The 21,557-nt window shown below is 39.3% G+C and overlaps 1 protein-coding gene across 5 annotated transcripts; it reads right to left on the bottom strand.

The window, feature by feature from the left end:
- Positions 1 to 1,269: 1,269 nt before the first annotated feature.
- pfkfb2b (6-phosphofructo-2-kinase/fructose-2,6-biphosphatase 2b) lies at positions 1,270 to 15,605 on the bottom strand. 5 transcript variants are annotated; one of them, XM_020055355.2, is made up of 17 exons: positions 15,299 to 15,605; positions 14,520 to 14,682; positions 13,190 to 13,315; positions 12,209 to 12,305; positions 9,639 to 9,705; positions 9,489 to 9,563; positions 9,019 to 9,075; positions 8,749 to 8,873; positions 7,974 to 8,181; positions 7,572 to 7,718; positions 7,356 to 7,460; positions 7,134 to 7,263; positions 6,989 to 7,051; positions 6,792 to 6,856; positions 6,109 to 6,258; positions 2,734 to 2,756; positions 1,270 to 2,172 (listed from the first exon to the last, which is right to left on the bottom strand). In XM_020055355.2, exons 2-17 carry the CDS (start codon positions 14,611 to 14,613, stop codon positions 2,127 to 2,129), a joined length of 1,578 nt encoding a protein of 525 aa, XP_019910914.1. In that variant the 5' UTR covers positions 14,614 to 14,682; positions 15,299 to 15,605; the 3' UTR covers positions 1,270 to 2,126. The 5 variants fall into 5 exon arrangements, with proteins under 5 accessions (XP_019910914.1, XP_019910913.1, XP_019910915.1 ...); XM_020055354.2 differs by having other exon boundaries at positions 15,314 to 15,605; XM_020055356.2 differs by having other exon boundaries at positions 14,520 to 14,649; positions 15,314 to 15,605.
- Between the last annotated feature and the right edge of the window lie 5,952 nt (positions 15,606 to 21,557).

Genomic DNA, 21,557 nt, shown 5'->3' with positions numbered 1-21,557 from the left:
CTCTCTGGAATTATCATTTAATACCCAATCATTTTACTGACATGTTGCCAATTGTTAGTTAGTCAATCATCACAATTAACACAGCTAACTCCCCAAACACCACACAACAATTCATACACACACAAAAAAAACATAGAATTGCTTTGTGTAATTCAGAAGGCCAACAGCAGCAGGGACAAAAGAATACTTAAATCTGTTGGTCCTACATCTTGGTAGGTTGTATCTGTGACCATAGGCGCCGATACCGTGGGTGCTCCGGGGCTCGAGCACCCACGGAAAATAGCGAGCACCCACGGAAAATAGCGAGTGATATGTAAAGCGTCTGTCACACTCTGATTGGTTATGTCGATGTTAGTGACAGCGACATAACCAGTCGCCTGCTCCGGGTGCTCCCTATCCACCAATCACAGCGTTTCTCAGATGAAAAAATGCCACTATCAAAAACTCGTAGCAGAAATTAGGGAGAAACTCCCAGAAACTATACGTGTCATTTTTTTTAATCGATATTTAGATAATAGCGCAAAACCTTAATTTCCCACGAACTGATCGCGGTTAGGCCTACGTGTCAGTTAAACTTTTCATCTCCAATCCTGTATTTGTGATAAGTGGTCAATTTTGAAAGATCTACTTTACGGCTTTATTAATAAGTAAATGAATAGGTCTGCGTAGTGCGTTTATATATGTATATATAGGTGTATATATAGGTATATATAGGTGTGTATATATAGGTATATATAGGTGTGTGTAATATATATATGTATATATAGGTGTGTATATATAGGTATGTGTAATATATGTATATGTGTAAATGGCGTGCGCCTATGAGCACCCACGGAGGAAAACATAAATCGGCGCCTATGTCTGTGACCAGATGGAAGCAACCTTAACTCACTGAACAATGGGTGACTAGGGTTAGTAAGGATTGACTGGGCCTTCTTTGTACCTCTGTCTTTATACAGTTGGGAGAGGTCGTTTAGATTTATGCCTGCAATTTTACTGCATAATCTAACAATTCCCTCCAACCTATTTCTATTTTTCAAGGACAACTGACCTAACTAGTTGTGTGATATTCCACCAGGTTTAGTTTTTTTTAGCATTTCACAACTTTTCCAGTCTTTTGTTAACTCTGTTAGGTGTTGCTGGCATCAAATTCAAAGTGTGCATATATTTTTCAATAAAATATCTGTTTCAACATTTGATATGTTGTCTTTGTAAACTTTTCTATTGAATATAGGGTTTAAATGATTTGCACATCATTGCACTGTGTTTTTATTTACATTTTATGCAGCGTCCCAACACTTTTGGAAACAGGTTTGTAAAATATATATTCTTATTTTAACTAGGGTAGTTCTACACTGACCTTATACAGTAGACTAGAATATAAAAATATCCTAGGTTTACATACAGTACTGTGCAGAAGTCTTGGGCCACCTGATAACTTTGTTTAAAGTAATTCATATGGGCAATAAGTGTGTATTTGCTCATAAACACTATATAACATTAGAAATAAATATGAATACAATAAAACATCCCAATAATTGGCTTGTCCAGAGGTCTGAGTTTGAATCTCTCCCCTCTGTCTTTCAACACTTTCCTGTCAAAATAACATTTAAAAATGTCAAAGAAAAAAGTAACAGAAATGTATTTTGCTGCCAAAAAGGTAACTGAGATCTTGAGAGATGGCTAGATTCCTTAGAAGACATCAATTACCTTTTGGGCAACATATGGAATTCTTTCTATTATGTATTTGTATTGTGTGTTATATAGTGATTTTAATAGCACATTAACACAAAATGTACAAAAATATACCTTTACACAATTTTCTCATGTGACCACTTCTGCAAAGTACTGAGGCTTGAAAAAAAACCCAGAGGGTCTCTGAAAAATATACAGCAGTTCAATGCATTACCTCCTAAGTCTAAACAGGCACTGTTCAAATGTTCAATCTTTACTGGCATATATGCAAGAGGTGGTTAATTCTGTGTGACCAGTCGTCCCATAGGTTGGGCATGCAGAAATATCCAGGCCATAAGGACATTGAAAAAGCTTCAGTGTCACAGGAGCACAGAGATACACAGACACCAGGCTGTAGAAGACTTTAGTCACTTAGAAGCGGACACCCCTACTCATATTTTCTTGGCCTTCATTGCTGAGTCCTTCACACAGGGCATCCTTTAAACAGAAACAGACATAATTAATCTATTCCCAGTTTCTTGTTCTATCATCTGCCTTTGTGTAGGTCTATACAGGGCAACCAAACAGTGTCTTAAATGCAAAGAATATTGGTCTTACATTACCACTAGTGTTTTGGTTTAGAATGACCAGTGAATCTCTGTTAGGAATTTCTTTAAGTTACACCATCAATAAAAACGAAGAACGAACCAAATGATTAGTACTTTCAGTAATTTAAAGTGAAGATATAAAGCGTCATACTCTATGGAAGGGGAAGACAACCCCAGTCCTGGATTGCTACAGCCATGTCAAGTATTTGATTTAACCAACCAACTGAAGAGCAGGAGTTTTCAATGCAGGCAATTAAGGACTTCAATGTCTCAGTGTGGTGCCTATTTAGGATGAAATCCAGCAGTATTCCAGAACTCAGTGGAAAGGGTTGGCTACAACTGCTCTATGCTGATAGTGGTTACAGAGAATACACTACCCATTGTTTGAAGTGGCTTCTCATGTCAAACAGACACTTTAGAAGTTCTGCAGAAACGTAGCTAAAATACTCACAGAAAACTGCTTCCTATCCGAGGCTTTGACGACAGAGACAGACAGGGGTGTAAAAAAAGGAAAAGACAGAAAGAGAAAGAAACGGGGAGACTAGCTGTAGCACAACACCCACAATAAACCACAGCGATCCAACACAATGCACCGCAACATACACGGAATATGCATCTCAATATAGTATGTATTTACATAGATTATGTAGCATTGATTTCTAAAGTTAATTGTTGAACAGTGCAGATTTCTCCAAATGGATTTAACGTTCACTTGACAATGTGGAGCAAGTTGCGTAGATCAGAAAAAAATATATACACACACACTACTGTTCAAATGTTTTGGGTCACTTAGAAATGTCCTTGTTTTCCATGAAGACATACATGAAATTAGTTTGTATAGAAAATATAACAAAATGAATAGGAAACATAGTAATTGACAAGGTTAGAAATAATGATTTTTAATTGAAATAATAATTTCGTCAAAGAATCCTCCATTTGCAGCGAATAAAAGCCTTGCAGATCATTCTAGTTTTCAATTTGTTGAGGTAATCTTAAGAGAGTTCACCCCATGCTTCCTGATCCCTTTTACCCTGTATAAACCTCCCACTTTACCACCACCAAAGCACACCCAAACCAGCATATTGCCTCCACCATGTTAGACAAATAGTGTGAAGCAGTCCCCCAGCATCGAATGTTCTTTGTGATCTGAACACCTCAAACTTAACCATAACACTTTTTTCCAGTCTACCTCTGTCTAGTGTCTGTGACTTTTACTACCCAGTCTGAGATATGGCTTTTTCTTTGCAACTGCCTAGAAGGCCAGCTTCCTGGAGTTGCCCCTTCACTGTTGATGTTGTTGTGGACCTATGAGACATCTGTTTCTCAAACTAGATATTGTAATGTATTTGTCCTCTTGCACAGTGATGCACTGGGGCCTCCCACTCCTCTTTCTACCATAATTCCCCTTTTATATCCTACACGTGTATAAACTGCATTTGCCCTGAGAATTATGACTTGTATATAGTGTACATTAATATTAAAAAAAACTATTTGCTGAAGAATAAAAAAAAAAAAATCGAAAACCCTGTAACGCCAATTGTTTCATATTTGCTACATGAGTTTCTGAGACCTCTACATCGTCAAGCAATCATCTGTGAAAAAGGTTGAAACGTTTTTAAAAATATAAACTTCTGGATTAGCTGCACCCATGTATTAACCGCTGTGGTTGAAAATGTTTCCAAAATCTATGTATAAGCCGCAAATTAGAAATGGAAAATTACGGTATTCTGATTAGAGCCAATTTACCCAGTTCTGTGAAGGGAGGAGTACATATCTTCATATCTTGCGTTGTGTTATATCTTCAGTTTCTTGGCAATTTCTCAAAATGGATTATCCTTAATTTTTCAGACCAAGAATAGGCTAACGAGATTCAGAAGAAAGTTCTTTACTTCTGGCCAATTTGTATTTGTAATCCATAACCCTGTAACTCATAATTGTTAATGCTCCAGATACTCAACTAGTCTAAAGAAGGCCAGTTTTATTGCTTATTATATCAGCAACATACTTGCATAAGGGCTTTCAAAAGATCAGTTAGCCTTTCAAAATTATTAACTTGGATTAGCAAACACAATGCGCCATTGGAACACACGATTGATGGTTGCTGATAATGAGCCTATGTACGCCTCTGTAAATATTTCATTAAAAATCCAGCTACAATAGTCATTATCAAGATAAACAATGTCTACACTGTATTTCGGATCAATTTAATGTTATTTTAATGGCCAGAAAATTAGATTATCTTTCGAAAACAAGGAGATTTCTAAGTGATCCTAAACTTTTGAACGGTAGTGTATATTTGAATCCCTTTTTAGATTAAATTAAGGCAACTACATGTGAAGCCTGTAATGGATGTGGTATACTTTAATTAGCAACTGTAAGTGATTCCATTCATAAGGCATAATTGAGTAAAATAGGTCAGTGGTGCTGTTTTTGGGACAGAAACAGTACTGTGCATATTCAAGCTGGAGACAGACAGCCCATGAAAAGATTTATGCCATGCATGTCAAAAAGCTTATTTTGGAGAAGAAAGAGACATATGTAGAGGAAGTGTCCAAAAACAACAAAGCATGCCACAGACTCATCTGCCTCGTTATCATCCATCTGGAGTATCAAGTGGATTTAATGGGGATGTGAGGGGATACTAAGGATAAAGAAGGTACTGGCTTGGGGTGTGTATGGCAGGTGGGAGGTGACAACATTTTATTCAATAAGAAATTCCCATATTTTTATGCAGCCTTATTTTCACTGTTTCTGTACCTAAAACAATGATTCAGTAGATTTTCTTTTTACATTCACCACTTGCTATTACCTACAATATATTGTGAAAATGTATCTAAGCATGTTATAAAAACATTCCAAACCAACTTATTTCCTTTTTAATGGTTGAACATTCTTTATTGAGTCTGGCACTATTTTGACATTTTGGGCTATACAGTGGTTCCCTTTACAGTAGAATAAAGTGATTTGTGTGTGGATTCTGCATACTCAGCTAAACGCACAATAAAATATAAACTAAATATTAATATCTCTGGCTGTCATTCATGTACAAACATTATCAATACATCATTATTTTCAACAGAATCTCAGATTATATCTGGGGTAGAAAGTAGTTCTTACCATATACAGTGGATATAAAAAGTCTAGAAACCCCTGTGAAAATGTCAGTTATTTTTTTGTAAAAGAATGAGACAAAGATAAATCATGTCAGAACTTTTTCCACTTTTAATGGATTTTTGCCCCACGAGGTGAGATCTTGCATGGAGCCCCAGAACGAGGGAGATTGACAGTCATCTTGAACTTCTTCCATTTTCTAATAATACAGGTAAATGAGTGGAGAACAGGAGGGCTTCTTAAAGAAAAACTAACAGGTCTGAGAGAGCCGGAAATTCTTACTGGTTGGTGTGTGATCAAATACTTGTCATGCAATAAAATGCTAATTAATGTGATTTTCTGGATTTTTGTAATAAAAATTACAGACCTCTATATGCTTTGTAAGTAGGAAAACCTGCAAAATCGTCAGTGTATCAAATAATTGTTCTCCCCACTGTATATAAATGTGTGGCTTGAAAATGAGTTAGCCCAACGACTTTTAAGGATTCATAAATTGGGTGCACAGACATTACCCAAATTAACATTGTGATGTAATAGGAGTTGGTTTGGAGGGTTTTTAAGATGCTCAGACATAGGCCACACCAAGTCTTCATAACAAAATGTGAAGGATAGCTTAAAAGCACAGATTGAGTGAAAATTAGGCCATAATGAAAGAGTTTCCCCCTTCAATTAAGAGTGATTACTTAAGAGGGCGCCATCAATTTCTGACACTAACTTGGCTTTGCTGTTGCACCCCTTCTGGCATCTCAGGGAGCCAGGGCAGATTGCCAGCACTGTAGAGCCTGGGCCGCTTGAATTGGTCGTGACTGGACAGGGGGGTGTAACTATTCCGCCGGAGCAGGGTGGGAGCTGGCTCCCTCGGGACCTTATCCCAAAAGGTGATGAGGAAACACCAGGTGCATAAAAGAAAGAGACCCAGGCACAGACAGAGTTACTGGGAAAATTTCCCCCAAACACAGCAACCACACTCCTGGACCAACCACTAAAACAAAATGTAAATGATTTTGACCATGTAAAAATAAACAAGCTTCATAGGGGAAAGGTTATGGTGCCACCACTGTTGACCTTTACACCCCAATCAGGACCATATTAAGAAATTCTACACCAGCCCACAATTCATATAGTAAGGACATGCAATGTAACTGTATGAATGTATATCTTTCCATTTCTCTCTGCCTCTTTGGCCCCTTGGCATGTCGTTGGCAGTTGTGGTACAATATATAAATGAATACATAATCCCACTACTAATGTCACCAGACAAAGCTAGTTTGGTTAAAGAGGAAAGAGACCCATGAACATATTCAGGCTGTAAAGCATGTGATATGTGAGCAGAACACAGCTGGGATGCCAGAAAGCAGAAAAGCATTGCCTCTGAGAATAACATGCAAAATGACTTACAAGTGGTCGGTCACGATGTGTGTTAACTGCCTCCACATTTAGGTGAAACATCTCCACTTTACAGCCTGTGGAAGTTTGCAGAGCTAAATGAAAATTTTCCTAAGTACTACAAGTGGTGATAGAGAAACAGGGACTCAAATTTGAACATAACATTGTCTGAACAAGGCCTTCTCTACGTGTAGTGTACACAGACTTACCATAGGCAACAGGGGTGAGCTTCAGAACTGTGTGCAGTGGACATTTCAGGTAGGGCAGTTCATCTGTGTGAGACAAAATGAAGTGGAAATTAACTCTGGTGTTTGTTACAGCAGAAAGTGCTCTGTACGCTTTGTGCTCACACACCTGCACTTTTGTCCAGGAAGTAGGCCAGCAGGCAGCGCATGACAGCCTGATGACAGACGACCAGCACGTTGCCCTGCCTCTCCAGCTCCATGATGACAGGCTCCAACCGCTGGACCAGGTCCTGGTAGGACTACGGGGAGAGCGAGGGGACATGCAGCCTCAGTCATCCCCAAGTCTAACGAGAGAAGGGCTCTATATTGTGGTAAGAGTGTAGAATCTTACCTCTCCCCCTGGGTAACGGTAGTGGTACTTGTCCTGGTCCCTCAAGGCAAATTCCTCCGGAAAGGATTTCTGGATCATATCATAAGTCATCTCCTCACACACACCCTGACAGAGGACAGCAAAGAGTGGACTTGAAATCAGCCTCGTCAGTTTATAGGGGATAATACAATTCATTGTTAGTCCTCTGGGCTAAAGGTTGCAGATTTCAGAACTGACAGCATCTATTTCATTGAGGATCTTCCACTGTTCATAGGGCACAATCAGCTCTTCAGCAGTTTGGATGGTGCGTCTCAGCTGGCTAGTCCACACCTTCAGGTCTGACAATTTATGGTCCTCAATGAAACTTCGCAAAGCATGGGCAAACTAGAACACAGGAAAGACAAAACCGACACAGAAGGAGAAATAATTTAGAGTGTCAACCCCAAGCTTACAGTTATGAACACACTACTAACAGTTTAAGAGTGACTAATAATTCCACTGACAGATGACACATTTCTATTAGCATTTACTTTAAAAAAAAAATAGACATTTGTAAGGTCCACTGACTCAAAGATCAGTGTAATGAATTGCTGCATGCCTCTCTCAGGACTGGGCCAAACCATCATGGTGGAGACATACCTGTTTTCCCCGTGGTGACAGTTCGGAGTCGCCGCCGATACGGCCTTCCATGTTGTGATTGCTCTCTCCGTGCCGACACAGGTAGAGAGAGTGAGAGTGCACTTGGATGTTCATTAGGTAGTACACTATCTTACTCTGGATGTAGTCCTGCACCCGGTTCACAAGGAAGCGCCGCCCCACATTCTCCACCTTGATGAATGATAGGTCCCTATGGCAGCACAGTCACACAGTTGGCTGCCTGTATTCTGTCTCCACTTGGTGGCTAGGATGTGAACTATTGCAGCAAATCCAAGTTTGGAGAATAACATAGATAGTGAAATATGATCACACTCAGATAGATCACAATTAAAGACAATGTCATGGCAACGTAGGCTACCATAATTTGAAACACATCACTGGTTCCGTTTTTACTGGGATTGTTTTGTTAAGCAAATGCAAATTAACATCACTGCAAAGGGCCATAAAATGGTATTAAACATTCAATTTAGAAAAGAGAATTGCTCCATTGCTAAAATGCCAAACAATCACCTTAAGGTTTTGAAAACCTTCACTTTTTCAAAACATGACAAACCCAAAACATCCTTCTGATCTGTGGAGTCTGCTTCATTACACATTCTGTTTAGTAACGCAATGTTGCATTTGTAGGTTTGAAATCTCTGGTAACTATGTAGGCCAAATTATAATAATACACTATGTAAAGCATGGACATTTCTTGACTTTAGTTGAGGCAATTATAAGGCAACCCAGTAAGACAGTAAGCTTTGAACATTCTTACTTGTCATAGTCATCAGGATCCAAAGGTTGGTATGTAACCTTATAGCACTCAATGCGTTTCAGAAAATCATCCATTACACTTTCTCTATTTCTCTCTGGGTAATCTGGACTAGATACCTTCACCTCCTGTAAAATGAATTACTACAAATTAGAATGTTGGCAAAGAAATAATAAAGGGTTGTGACATAAAGATATAGTCAGTATATAAATAGGTTACAGATCTTGGCCAAGGGACATAGCAAACTATTACACTGGATGCATTAGAACATACCAAAATATTAGCAGCAATGACTTCTGGGTCATCACACACAGACTCCACAAAGAACACCTGTCGGAAATAAAGCAACTTAGACTGAGCTACTAAAATATACTGCCTCACCAAAGGGCTGGTGTCAGTTACACAACATACTATCAGATGAATGTCAACAACCAATGGCCATTTACTAAAAAAAACGTGTTTAAAAAATCCATATGTGAAACAATGGAATTCATTTACAGTCCCACACCAAACAGCGGAGCTCTACCCTCCCCCAATGAAATGTCTGACAGAAATATTGGACAAATAAACCTTTTTTGTAAATGTGAGGTTATTGAATAGGTTAATAAAATGTGCAACAAAATGGCTTGCTTTGTGGGACAAAATGCATGACTGTCCTGTAAATGCCAGGAAATGTGGTCACCTTAAATAAAATTCATAAAGAATAAATTATTAAAAAAATATATAAAAAAATAGCACTTTACCTTAAACGCATTCTCTGTCCCAAAATCCAGAATGAGGTCTCTCCTCTCCCTTGTTGTGTTTGTTGCATCAAATACCTAGTCAAAGCAAAGAAAACATCCAAAACCTGTTCAATAAATGGAAAACAAAATTTTTTTGTGTAAATAACTTACAGCAATTTGTCCTCCTTCATCAGTAAGATATCCCTTCACATCTTCCAGGGCTACCAGAGCACACTGTCTGTGAAGAAAAGATACAATTGCAATTGCAGTTCTTTGCATCAAAGTAGGCAGGTACTAGGGCTGCACGATATATTGTTTCAGCATCGACATTGCGATGAACGCATCCGCAATAGTGACATCGCAGATCGTGCGATTTAGTAAGGTAAAGATCAGTCTACAATATGAATTTTTTTCAAATGGAAAACCAGCATTATATCTGTCTGATATAACGTAATTTACTCTGATTTATGGGTTATTGGATACACAGTTCATTATTATTATTATTTTAAACACGATGCTGCTCGTGGTTGACATGCAGGCTCTGCTTGCGGGTGACGAAATGATGAGCAAGGAACCGAAAGGAAAAAAGACCGAAATTGAGAATTTGGATGCAAAAATAAATGCATCGTCAATTATATGGAACACTTTTGGCTACACAGACAGGATGGTGTTGACCAAAAACAGGAACTTTGCCTTGCAATTGTGGCCACAAAACTAGGCAACACGACCAATTTGTTTGATCATTTAAGGCGGCACCACAAATCTTCGTATTATGAGCGCAAAGCATCTCAATGCCGTCCAAAACAAAAATCTATTTCGGATGCATTTGCCAGTATTACACCATATGAGAAAGGTTCCAAACGGCAGAGAAAAATAACAGATTCAATAACATTTCACGTTGCCAAAGACAATGGTACCAATTAACAAGGTTACCAAAGAGGGTTTTAAAAACATGATCCGGTCCCTTGACAAGCGGTATGTAATGCCACCACGCAACTATTTTTCTCAAGTTGCCATCCCAGAGCTGTATGGGAAATGCAAGGCACAAGTTGAAACAGAGCTGTCACAAGTGGAATATTATACAGCAACAGCGGACTTGTGGTCCAGCCGGACAACGGAGCCCTACAAAAGTCTGACCGTATACTTTATTAATGAGGACTTCCACCTGAAAAGTCGCTGTTAGCAAACTGCATTTTTCCCAGAGGATCATACAAGTAAGAACAACGCAACAGGGATGAGAGAAGCTTTAGCTGATTTGGGACTAGATGAGAGTCTTCTAGTCTGTACAACAACAGACAATGCCGCGAACATGCTATTTTACTACTGTTGCTATTGCTATACTATTACTGTTACATATTAATACCTAGCAACCTGTTCTGAAATATAAAAAAGTTTCATACATTTTAATTGTAGAGGATGGGGCTGGGGAAGAATGAAGGACAGACTGTCAGATTGATAGCCAAAGCTCTTTCTGAATACATCCTGTTTTTTTTCATATCGCAAAATATATCGCAGAAAAACAAAATATGGCAATGTCAATTATTTCCAATATCGTGCAACCCTAGCAGGTATGCAAACAAAACTCCGGAAATTATGGCTTTCTATTGCATATTTTATTTTAAAGTCTGTACAATTATTCCTATTCAGTTAACCTAATGTAATAGGAGGCAGAAAATGGTGTGTAATCGCAATTTTTTCCCAGGGACTTACTCCACATCACAGCAGGGTTACTTTTTGAGTAGCGACCACACTCAAATTAAACCAGTTTTATGCAGAGCACCTGATATGATTGATCATTGCACTATTACTCAATCCCAGCCACTGACATATGTAGCTCCTTCAAAGTGATTGTTATCCTGTCTGTGACTTCTCTGTGCTCACTGGGATATTCAAACAGCTGTATATATTGTAACCCTTTCCAAGTCTATGTATTTTTATTACTTCATCTTTAACTTCTCTGAAATGCTCTTTTATCTGAAATTGTATTGAAATTCACAGCCTGAACCACGCAACAGTGAGTTTTTCCATCCAGAAAATATGACAGTCTAATGGTTCACAGGTGGACGCCAATGAGCAATATCGTTCATAAGTATAAATTAGGAGTTTCCCAGGAAAGGGGTTAAATAATGATGCAAGCAAAATATTTGAGTTTTGAAATTGTCTTACAACTTTGTCCCAACACAAAACCATTGTCATCATAAAATAATAAATTTTGACCGTCAGTGTTTTTAAAATGAAATTTCAAAGCACCATTTGTAATTCATAACAATAAAAAAAATTGGTCACTGGTTTGAACACACTTGTGAGGCACTGTATATTCCTTGTGTTAATACCTTCCATCTTCATTTAAGAGATTTTTTAACCACTGTATTTACTTTTATTAGAGATTCATGGAGAAGGGCCTATATGTTAGCACTTCACTATTAGTCAACATCTGCTGTTAACACAGTATATGAAAAACAATCCCTTTGAGTATTTACTTCTCCACCAGGGTTATGGTCCTTATGTTATAGGGTTAGTTGTAGTGTTCTGTTGGTTCACATAATAAACATTGGCACTTCAGTTAACTCCTGGGTATATAATTCATTTGACAGACTTGTGACCTCACCACATGCATAAAAATGGTTATTTAGCATTTTTTGCACACTTTTTCCAATTTCTGAATGAATGCCCAAAAGACAATATGCAAGGTAATTAGGATTAATGCATATGACTACATAAATAAAGCAAATGTTACATACTTCCTTATTTCCATAGCTTCCTTGTTGTCATGTCTGAAGAAGTCGTAGGACTTGTAAGCTTTGACGGCCTCTCTGCGGTAGACACCCAAGTTAAATACTACAAAATGAACATAATGGCAATAACAGTTTAGGATATGCCTTTGTCAGTGTCTACATGGTCTATTGTGTTCTCATAGAAGTGGGACCGCTTTAAAGTAGGATCTGTTTAGTAGTGCCCTAAGGTTATGGAGACACTACATTTGCTTAAAAAATATGTAATGCAGAATATTAAAACCTTATGTGTAAGTTATCAGAAGCCACAAAACATATTGATTATTCAGGTAATACATCAACCAATTACTATATTTTAAATCAATTACAGTTCTTAAAACAACAAAGCACCAATGTTAGAGAACAGAATATATTTTATAAACAAAGAATTAGCAGTACTGGGTCTATTAGCAGTACTGAGTGTGAGGCAGAAACAAAAAAAGACCTAGAAATAACAAATACTGGAGGTTTTCCATTGATTATTAAACAAAAGCAATGTCACAAAAAACAAGCAGTAATAACTGCTTCATTTCTTACGGAAAAAAACAATTTTATAAAGATTGAATTGGTCCATTAAAAAGACATAGAATTTTACTTAATCTAAGTTGCTTGAAATTATGATACAGTACTATCCTGCAAAAAAATAATGAAAGTGAATTTCCTAATTACTGTTTCTTTGCTTTGAAAAAAACAAATAAAAAATATTTTTAGGATACACCCAAAATAATGTATGGTGAATAAATGTTGTGAAACACTATAATTCCACTATTAATGCAATAAAAAGATTTCAGGGACATTTTCTGAAAAATTCTGCATATAGCCCTTTGAAGTGATGCTTGTTTAAACATACAAATCCCAAAAAAAACAAGGGTCTTCCACCTAGTTTGTCATGAATTAAAGTCTAGTATCCTCAAAAGTGAGTTTGTAGAGAGGCTGTCTTTCCCCACTCACCTTTTGTTGGCACTCCTATCCAGTTCAGGTATCGTGTCAGTTTTTTGGACATGTAGGTCTTTCCCCTGGCAGGTAGGCCAATCATTACAATCACTGTGGGAGAGTTTGTCATGTAGGATGCCCATGCTGAACAGAAAAACATAGTGCATTAAAATGGGACTAAGTGAGATACTAGTTTGTACTGCTTGACAATTATATTGGATGTATAGGCAAAAGTAGGTAACCACACTTTAAAACTAGAAATACTTGAAACACCATGATTGTGTAATGAAAGGAAACACACCAAGTCTCAAATATATACCCAGTTATAAACCAGGTGGTTTGAATCCTGAATGTTGATTGGCTGATAGTCATGGTATATGAGACCATACATAACAAATAACATCACACGTTTTTACAGCTCTTACTTGGTTGGAAAATGGTTAATAATAGCAATAAGGCATCTCGGGGGTTTGTCGTATTTTGCCAAAATACCCAAACCATGTATCCAGGCACAGGTACCCTGGAATATCTAATGTGATTCTTCAATTTGAGTATTTGTCCATGTGATTCTTCAATTTGAGTATTTGTCCATGTGAAAACACTTTATGGGGGCGGGGTTACAGTTTACTTTGTAACCTACTGCTTGCAATTTTGCATTATTATTTGCATTTTCTATTCCTTCTAGGACTGACTTTGCTGATAGATAAATTATTGAGTAAAGTGACAATGCCTGGGTGAGGCAGAGGTGGTGCAAATTCACACAGCACCTATGGAGTGACGTTTTTCAGTACTCTTGCAAATGTCTAATTTAAAGGGAAAATTTACAGTAAAACACAGGTTCTTTTTGTCTCTAATTGGAGGTATTTCAAACATAATTATGCACCACAGCAGCATTTGTGACATTTTGCACCAGAAAAGTATAACCAATCCTGCCATTGGTTGACAGAGTTGGATGTCTGATCTAAAAATTCATGTTTTGATGCAATTGCTGTGGCCATAGCATTTTATTTTTTCAGATTGCATGGTATATCAATATGGTTGTCCTTGTTCAGCAAAGCCACTGGACATGCCTATAAAAAACGTACTTGCCACAACATTGCAGAATAGTCTGATTGAAAAATGTTCTCTGGCTTTGTAAAGACTACAGCCTGACTGAAGCCCTGTCCCCCCCCCTTGGTATGCTTTTCAAAACAGGGGTGTTACTAGTTTTTACAGATTCTCTGTAGCTCGCTAGCTAGCCTTTTTGAGACTGAAGTGGAATTTTGGCTTCCTGCTCCTGGCAATGACTGTGCACACCTCTCCTGTGTTAAATACTTTTCTCTAAGAGGTTTATCAACACCCTACTTACAGCATTTCTTTTCGTTCACTCTGACCTCTGATTTCTTGGCTTCGGCAGAGTTGGCTGAGCCAGTCTCTCTCTGAATGTTGACTGTCGTCGACATGATGAAGTTATGCCTTGTGCTAGGTTCCCAAAGGGTCTAGAAGGGCATGGCACCAGACAATCTGAAATACTGTCAATTAAGTTGGAATGAGGCCTACTTTAACACTTAGTACATTTGATACTGTATCCATCCTAAAGTATCTTTAACAGCCTCCAGCACAAGTAAAAAACACGTTTCTGTAATGATTCATAATCTTATGAAAATGATGTAAGACAGGTGTGGTAGAAATCTTATGTTTGTGTCCTATGGAAGTCCAATACGAAAATCCCGAAATTTCTCTCATAGGATTGGTTCATAGGATTAAGTGTTAGGACTCCACATGACGGTCCCAAATCATAATGAAAAATAAGATTTTGTTTGCCATTTATTTTTACCACAAGCACAACACAGAAAAGTGAGGGCCTGCAATCAAATCTTCACAACAGTTGTATTGCGCAGTCATATCTGGTCATAAACAATCATCAGAAAGGCACAACTCCTAAAACCAGGTATCACGATTTTATTCCGAAGCCATTAACCTCACTGACGTAACCTATACAGCTTTATATCGATTACATTATTATAAGTATACAGGAATAATCACGGGCTATGGTCTCGTTTTCGAACACTAATAACAGAATTAGCCTATAAACATTTGGCTTAACCTATTTCTCCGAAATATTACAGAGGTATGCAAGGAACTCACGTTATTGTAATTTACCTTCAATATGCGACGCTGCTAATACAACTGAAATGGAAGATCTGACGACCGATCCACACCTTTTCTAAACGTTCTAGCCTACGATGTAATTACGTCCTGCAGCAGCCGGTAGCGCGACTGTCTTGTAGGGTAGGGGTCGACGCTGTCTATACGCGGAGTTTGGTCGCAAGCAGAACCGGTTGATGCCCTTGCACGGAAGAAAAGCATACTCTACGTCGAAATATCCTTACCGTAATATTTATAATAAAGCCTTTCATCTGCAGTGAAAGTAAGAACGTATGCAATGATCACCTTACAGCAGTAAATCAAACATCCAAAATTAATAGTAGCATATAGTTTCCTAAATACTTTCAATAGGCTATTGCATATGTTGCTTTTGCCTTGATATTTAAATAACTTCCATAGTAAAAGCGGCATGCCACGCCCACGGAGGTGTCGTTTTTTTTGGTCTGATCTCTTACATCAAACTTAAAATATCTTCTTTGTAGACTTGAATTGCTAGTACAAGTTATAGAAACAAGTTCAGCAAAAACAAAGCTAACAAAACATGCGTTATCTTCTGAAATAATTAATCTAATCTCCTGATTTTGCTAAATAAATGCGTTTTGTATGTCTCGAAATAAGACAAATGCAGGTGTCATATAATAGGGCACACTATCTACACTGTTAAAAAAAATGGAAGGGAACATGTAATCATCACAAACGGCAAATCAATAAACTTCAGGGATATCAATCTCTCACTTTGGGTAGCACCAGCCAAAATCTGCAGCGCATTCAGGTTGCTCCTACAGGATGGATGTTGTATGGCACATCCATATTTACCGTCGTAAGATTTGCGGTCTCCCCCAGTAGCCTCAAGATCATGGGGGAGATACCAGGAGACAGGCCATTTCACGAGGAGAGCTGGACAGGGCCGTAGAAGGGCATCAACCCAGCAGCAGACTAGGATCTACTCCTTTGTGCGAGGAGGAACAGGAGGAGCACTGCCAGAGACCTACAAAATGACCTCCAGCGGGCTACTTGTGTGCATGTTCCTGACCAAACTGTGTGTGCATGTCAGAAGCAGACTCCATGAGGGTGGCATGAGGGCCCGACGTCCTCTAGTGAGACCTGTGCACACAGCCCAGCACCATGTAGCTCGATTGGCATTTACCAGAGAACACCAGAAATGACAGATCCGCCATTGGCACCCCGTTCTCATCACAGATGCAAGCAGATTCACACTGAGCATGTGACAGGCGTCTGGAGACACCGTGGTGAACGTTATGCTGCCTGAAACATCATCCTGCAAGACCGGTTTGGCAGTGAGTCAGTGGTGGTCTGGCGAAGCATATCCTTGGAGGGTCGCACAGACCTCCATGTGCTAGCCAATTGTATCCTGACTGCTTAGGTACCAGGATGCAGAGGCGGCGCTACCATTAGGCAAAGTAGGCAGCTGACTAGGGCCCCAGAATGCCTGGGGCCCCAGTGAAAATTCCAAACAAAATTTACAAAAATATTAAATATAGTACAGTATGTTATTTTTCATATTTATGTTTCTCCCAAACATGTAAACAAATTATATCCTTGCAATCCTGTCTTTCATTAAATTATTCATGTGCGAGTTGAACCCAAACCCCCCTATCTTACTCAAATGGTTTGTGTGATGGTAATTCCATCGATCAACACTTTTAAAGGAGTAAGAAACAGAGGCTAAATTCTCTAGGCACCATTTTAATATAATTTGCAAATAAGAGAGACGCGTCAACCGCTTACAAACATAATCGTCCGAGGAGTCTCTAACTCAATATAGCTCATTCAACAGTATATATCACATACAAAAAGGGGTGTGGCAAGTTGTTACCCATCTGTCTTGTGTCACAAAGGCTTTACCCAATGGGTTGGCTGTCCCCCCACTTTATCCTTCCTGCCATAATGTTTACTGTTGTGTTTACCTAAAGGGGCACGCTATCCCCCCCCACATGGGTAACCTTTTCAACTGTAGGAGAAGACTCACAGCATCTGGACAAACAACCTGATAGGCAGATTTACGATTAACCCTATAATCTACTGGTGCCAGTCAAGGATGCCCCCCTAGGACAAATACCAGAACCCCTCTCTCACGCTCCTCTACCTATCTAAACATGGGTACTCAGTACTTTAACTAGTAACTCATTCATACATGCATAGGACCAAGAATACAACAGTTCAACATTTGTCCCATATTGTTTCTCAGCCCACCAGCGGGTAATACTTTAGGTAGCTTAATCAGTTAGCCTACAGTAAGAGAGACAGATAAGAAACTTGGGAAATTATGAAACGGGGTGCAGCAAAAAGACAGAAGAACAACACTTATTGCCACCCTCCCAAAGGTGACCACATTTCTTTCTTCTGCCAACAATGTTAGCAATAGTAATAGTTTAGCGGCTGCGACTAGTACTATTAATGTGAATAGCTTAGCGGCTGCATCTATTCCTGAAGACGATTTTACATTGACAGGCCATGAAGAAAGCACCATCATCACAAACGGACAACACCAGAGACAAGACATTAAAGAGGGAGAGAGAGAAATAAACAACCAGACACAAGACATTGAAGAGGGAGTGGAAAAACAGAACCAGGACATTAAAGAGGGAGATAGAAAATAAACAGAACCAGAACATTAAAGAGGAGGAAAGAGAAAGAGATATAAATAAGCACAACCAGAACAAGGACAATAAAGAGGGAGAGAGAAAATTAACAGAATCAGGACATTAAATGAGAGAGAAAGCAACAGAAAGCAACAAATTGTATAAATGTAATTCACAAATTAAAGAAAAAAGTACATTGTTATGCCATGAAAGAAAAAAATATGTTCTTATGACATGAAATTGCTAAATTCTTATGACTATTCCAGTAAGTTAGTAGATACCGGTAAAACTTATTACTGGCGAAATCGTTGTTAAAATGGACAGTGGCAAACACAATACATAGCCGCTATTTGTGGGGGAGGTAAACTCAGTAAGAAACGTTAGTCAGATTGACTGTATCAATGTCATTCACGAATGGCCAATTAACTATTAAAATGGCCAGTGGCAAAAGAGGATTTGTTCAGGATAGAGACAAGAGGCTATACTGACACCCAGCTGTGTACAGCTCTGTAGTGTAGTGGTTAATGACACAGCCTTTCATGTGGGCGACCCGGGTTTGAAACTTGAGGTAGTAACATTTTCTATTGCGGGCCGGCTGAACTACACTTGCCTGGTTGTCTTAATTGCATCTCAGAGCAAAAGCCATGGTCCGCTGAGAGCTTCCAAAGCATCAGAGGAAACTCATTGTTGAAAGATATCAGTCAGGAGAAGGGTACACAATTATTTCCAAAGCATTAGATATACCATAGAACACAGTGAAGACAGTCATCATCAAGTGGAGAAAATATGGCACAACAGACATAGAACTGGATGTCCCTCCAAAATTTATGAAAAGACGAGAAGAAAACTGGTCAGGTAGGCTTCCAAGAGGCTACAGCAACTTTAAAGGAACTGCATGAATTGCTGGCAAGTACTGGCTGTGTGCTACTTGTGACAACAATCTCCTGTATTCTTCATATGAATGGGCTATGGGGTACAAAGAAAAATATCCAAGCCCGGCTGAAGTTTGCAAAAACAAACATCAAGTCTCCCAAAAGCACGTGGGAAATGGGTTATGGTCTGATGAAACCAAGGTTGAACTTTTTGGCCATAATTCCAAAAGGTATGTTTGGCGCAAAAACAACACTGCACATCACCCAAAGAACACCATACCCACAGTGAAGCATGGTGGTGGCAGCATCATGCTTTGGGGCTATTTTTCTTCAGCTGGAACCAGGGCCTTAGTCAGGCTGGAGGGAATTATGAACAGCTTCAAGTACCAGACAATTTTGTCAAAAAACCTTCAGGCGTCTGTTAAGCTGAAGATGAAGTTCACCTTTAGCACGACTACGACCCAAAGCACACATCCAAATCCACAAAAGCATGGCTTCACCAGAAGAAGATTAACATCTTGGAATGGCCCAGCCAGAGCCCAGATCTGAATCCAATTGAACATCTGTGGGGTGATCTGAAGAGGGCTTTGCACAGGAGATGTCCTCGCAATCTGACAAATTTGGAGCACTTTTGCAAAGAAGAGTGGGCAAATATTGCCACATCAAGATGTGCCATGCTAATAGACTCCAACCCAAAAAGAGTGCTGTAATAAAATCAAAAGGTGCTTCAACAAAGTATTAGTTTAAGGGTGTGCACACTTAAGCAACAGGTTATTGTGAGTTTTTTATTATTTATTTTTCCCTCTCAAAGATTTTTGAATTGAATTGTTTAATGTGAGTTTAATGTGTGACCTATAACGTGAACAATACTATAACGTGAACAATTGAATTGTTCACGTTATAGGTCACACATTAAAGGTGAAAAAAGAACCTGGGATTTTAACAGGTGTGTGTAGACTTTTTATATCCACTGTAGGTTCTTCACTAGTTGAACAACATGACTTACTGTAGTCATTGCTGATATGGCAGCATATATCCTTAATTAAATAATTTTTCAACTTGTTGATTTACTCTCTTCAGAAAGGGGCAGCAATGCAAGTGTCTTAGGAAGCGGCATATCCAGTCAACCATGAAGAAAGAAGTTATGTTGTAATTGTTGTCGTAATGGCTCAGAAGGTAAAGAAATACTTTATTTAGGGGCCTCAACCAGTCTCTGCCTAAGGCCCCCAAATCACTAGAACCGCCTCTGCCAGGATGAAATCCTCAGATCATCAGTCCTTACGCTGGTGCAGTGGGCCTGGGTTCCTCCTGGTTCAGGACAATGCCCGGCCTCATGTGGCAAAAGTGTTTAGGCTGTTCCTGGATGAAGAAGGTATTGATGCCATTGACTGGCTCTCACGTTCCCCCGACCTGAATCCAATTGAGAACCTCTGGGACATTATGTATTGGTGCATCCCACGCTACCAAGAAGCGCCACAGACTGTCCAGGAGCTTACTGATGCCTGATCCAGGTCTAGGTGGAGATCCCCCAGGACTAGGTTTTCGGGAGTGCATACAAGCTCGTGGGGGCCATACACACTACTGAGGTAGATTATGAGTTGCTGTGATGAAATTCACAGAAGTTGGAACAGCCTGTGAATTCAGTTTGTTTACTTTGATTTTCGGTTGGCGTTTGATCCAGCCCTCGGTCGGGTGGTGATTTTACAAATTCCACAATGTACGCCTACAGTAAAGATTTTGATCTTTAATGTATTTTGTTCATCGAGACACAATGTGTAATTTAAGTTTTCCCTTAATTTTTTGAGCAGTGTATTTTGGGTGAAATTGCTCAAGCTCAACGCTGTGCCTTGATTTCCAAATCGCTCTTCACGGCTGCATCGTTGCACACTCGCTGGAGGAATGACCACCAAAGCCCCTACACCAGTGGTTCCCAACTACGGTCCTCAAGTACCCCCAACAGTACACATATTCATTGTAGCCCCAGCCAAGCACAGCTGATTCAACTTGTCAACTAATTATCAGGCTCTCACTGAGTTGAATTGGGTGTGCTTGTCCAGGGCTACAACAAAAATGTGTTCTGTTGTAGCCCTACACCACTGCCCTACACCTCTGCCAATTCTCGCTCCCTCTGCTTTGAGAGAGTTTAGTAAATGGTAAAGGCACCTTGGGAACCAGTGGTAACGTGCACACGGGGGAGCGGAAGTTGGAGTAAAGGAAAGGGGGATTAGTTTGGGATATACAGTAACCTAACCTATGGATTACCTATAAAAGTAGGCAACTAAAGATGCCGACAAAAAGCATTTTCCAAATGATAATGTTACACCGGTTGTGCCTACAGGCCATTCCCAAACATGCAAACCCCGACTTGAAATGAGTTAGCCTACCAACAAATAGCTAAATGTGCCAATTATGTAAGGTTAGCGGTTGGCTAAGACTTCTCATGCAGTGACGCGCTGAAGGGTTCTTGTCATACTCGCCAGCTACAATTAAGAAGCTAACGTAAGTAGCGCGTCCTTACGTCCTGATTTGGCAACAAAGTAAAACTGCTTTACAGGGAGTGGTGTTCTAGTGAGACCCCATCTAGCAATACTGGTTGAGGCTGAACAAAAGCTGGAGTACAGCAAGAAAGCAGAGAACGGTTAAGGTAGTGGTTCCCAAACTTGGGCAAGGGCCAATGTGAGTTCCATTTTGAAAAGCTTTACAGTACTACAATTACTTTTAGTTCAGGAGCTCACAGTTGTGTGGAACAGGTTGCTATGCAAG

Source organism: Esox lucius, chromosome 17 (assembly GCF_011004845.1).
Source record: "Esox lucius isolate fEsoLuc1 chromosome 17, fEsoLuc1.pri, whole genome shotgun sequence".
NCBI classification, from domain to species: Eukaryota; Metazoa; Chordata; class Actinopteri; order Esociformes; family Esocidae; genus Esox; species Esox lucius.
The sequence above is the reverse complement of the archived record's forward strand: the minus strand, read 5'-3'. Positions and strand labels throughout refer to the sequence as shown.

Excerpts from the sequence above, each read along its gene's own strand:
- pfkfb2b (XM_020055355.2), bottom strand. The coding sequence starts at position 14,613 with ATGTCGACGACAGTCAACATTCAGAGAGAGACTGGCTCAGCCAACTCT. Across the intron at positions 7,052-7,133 it reads CTTCCTGGACAAAAGTGCAG|ATGAACTGCCCTACCTGAAA; the intron begins GTGTGTGAGCAC and ends TGTCTCACACAG. Across the intron at positions 2,757-6,108 it reads GGGTGCAACAGCAAAGCCAA|CCTCGGATAGGAAGCAGTTT; the intron begins GTTAGTGTCAGA and ends CTGTCGTCAAAG.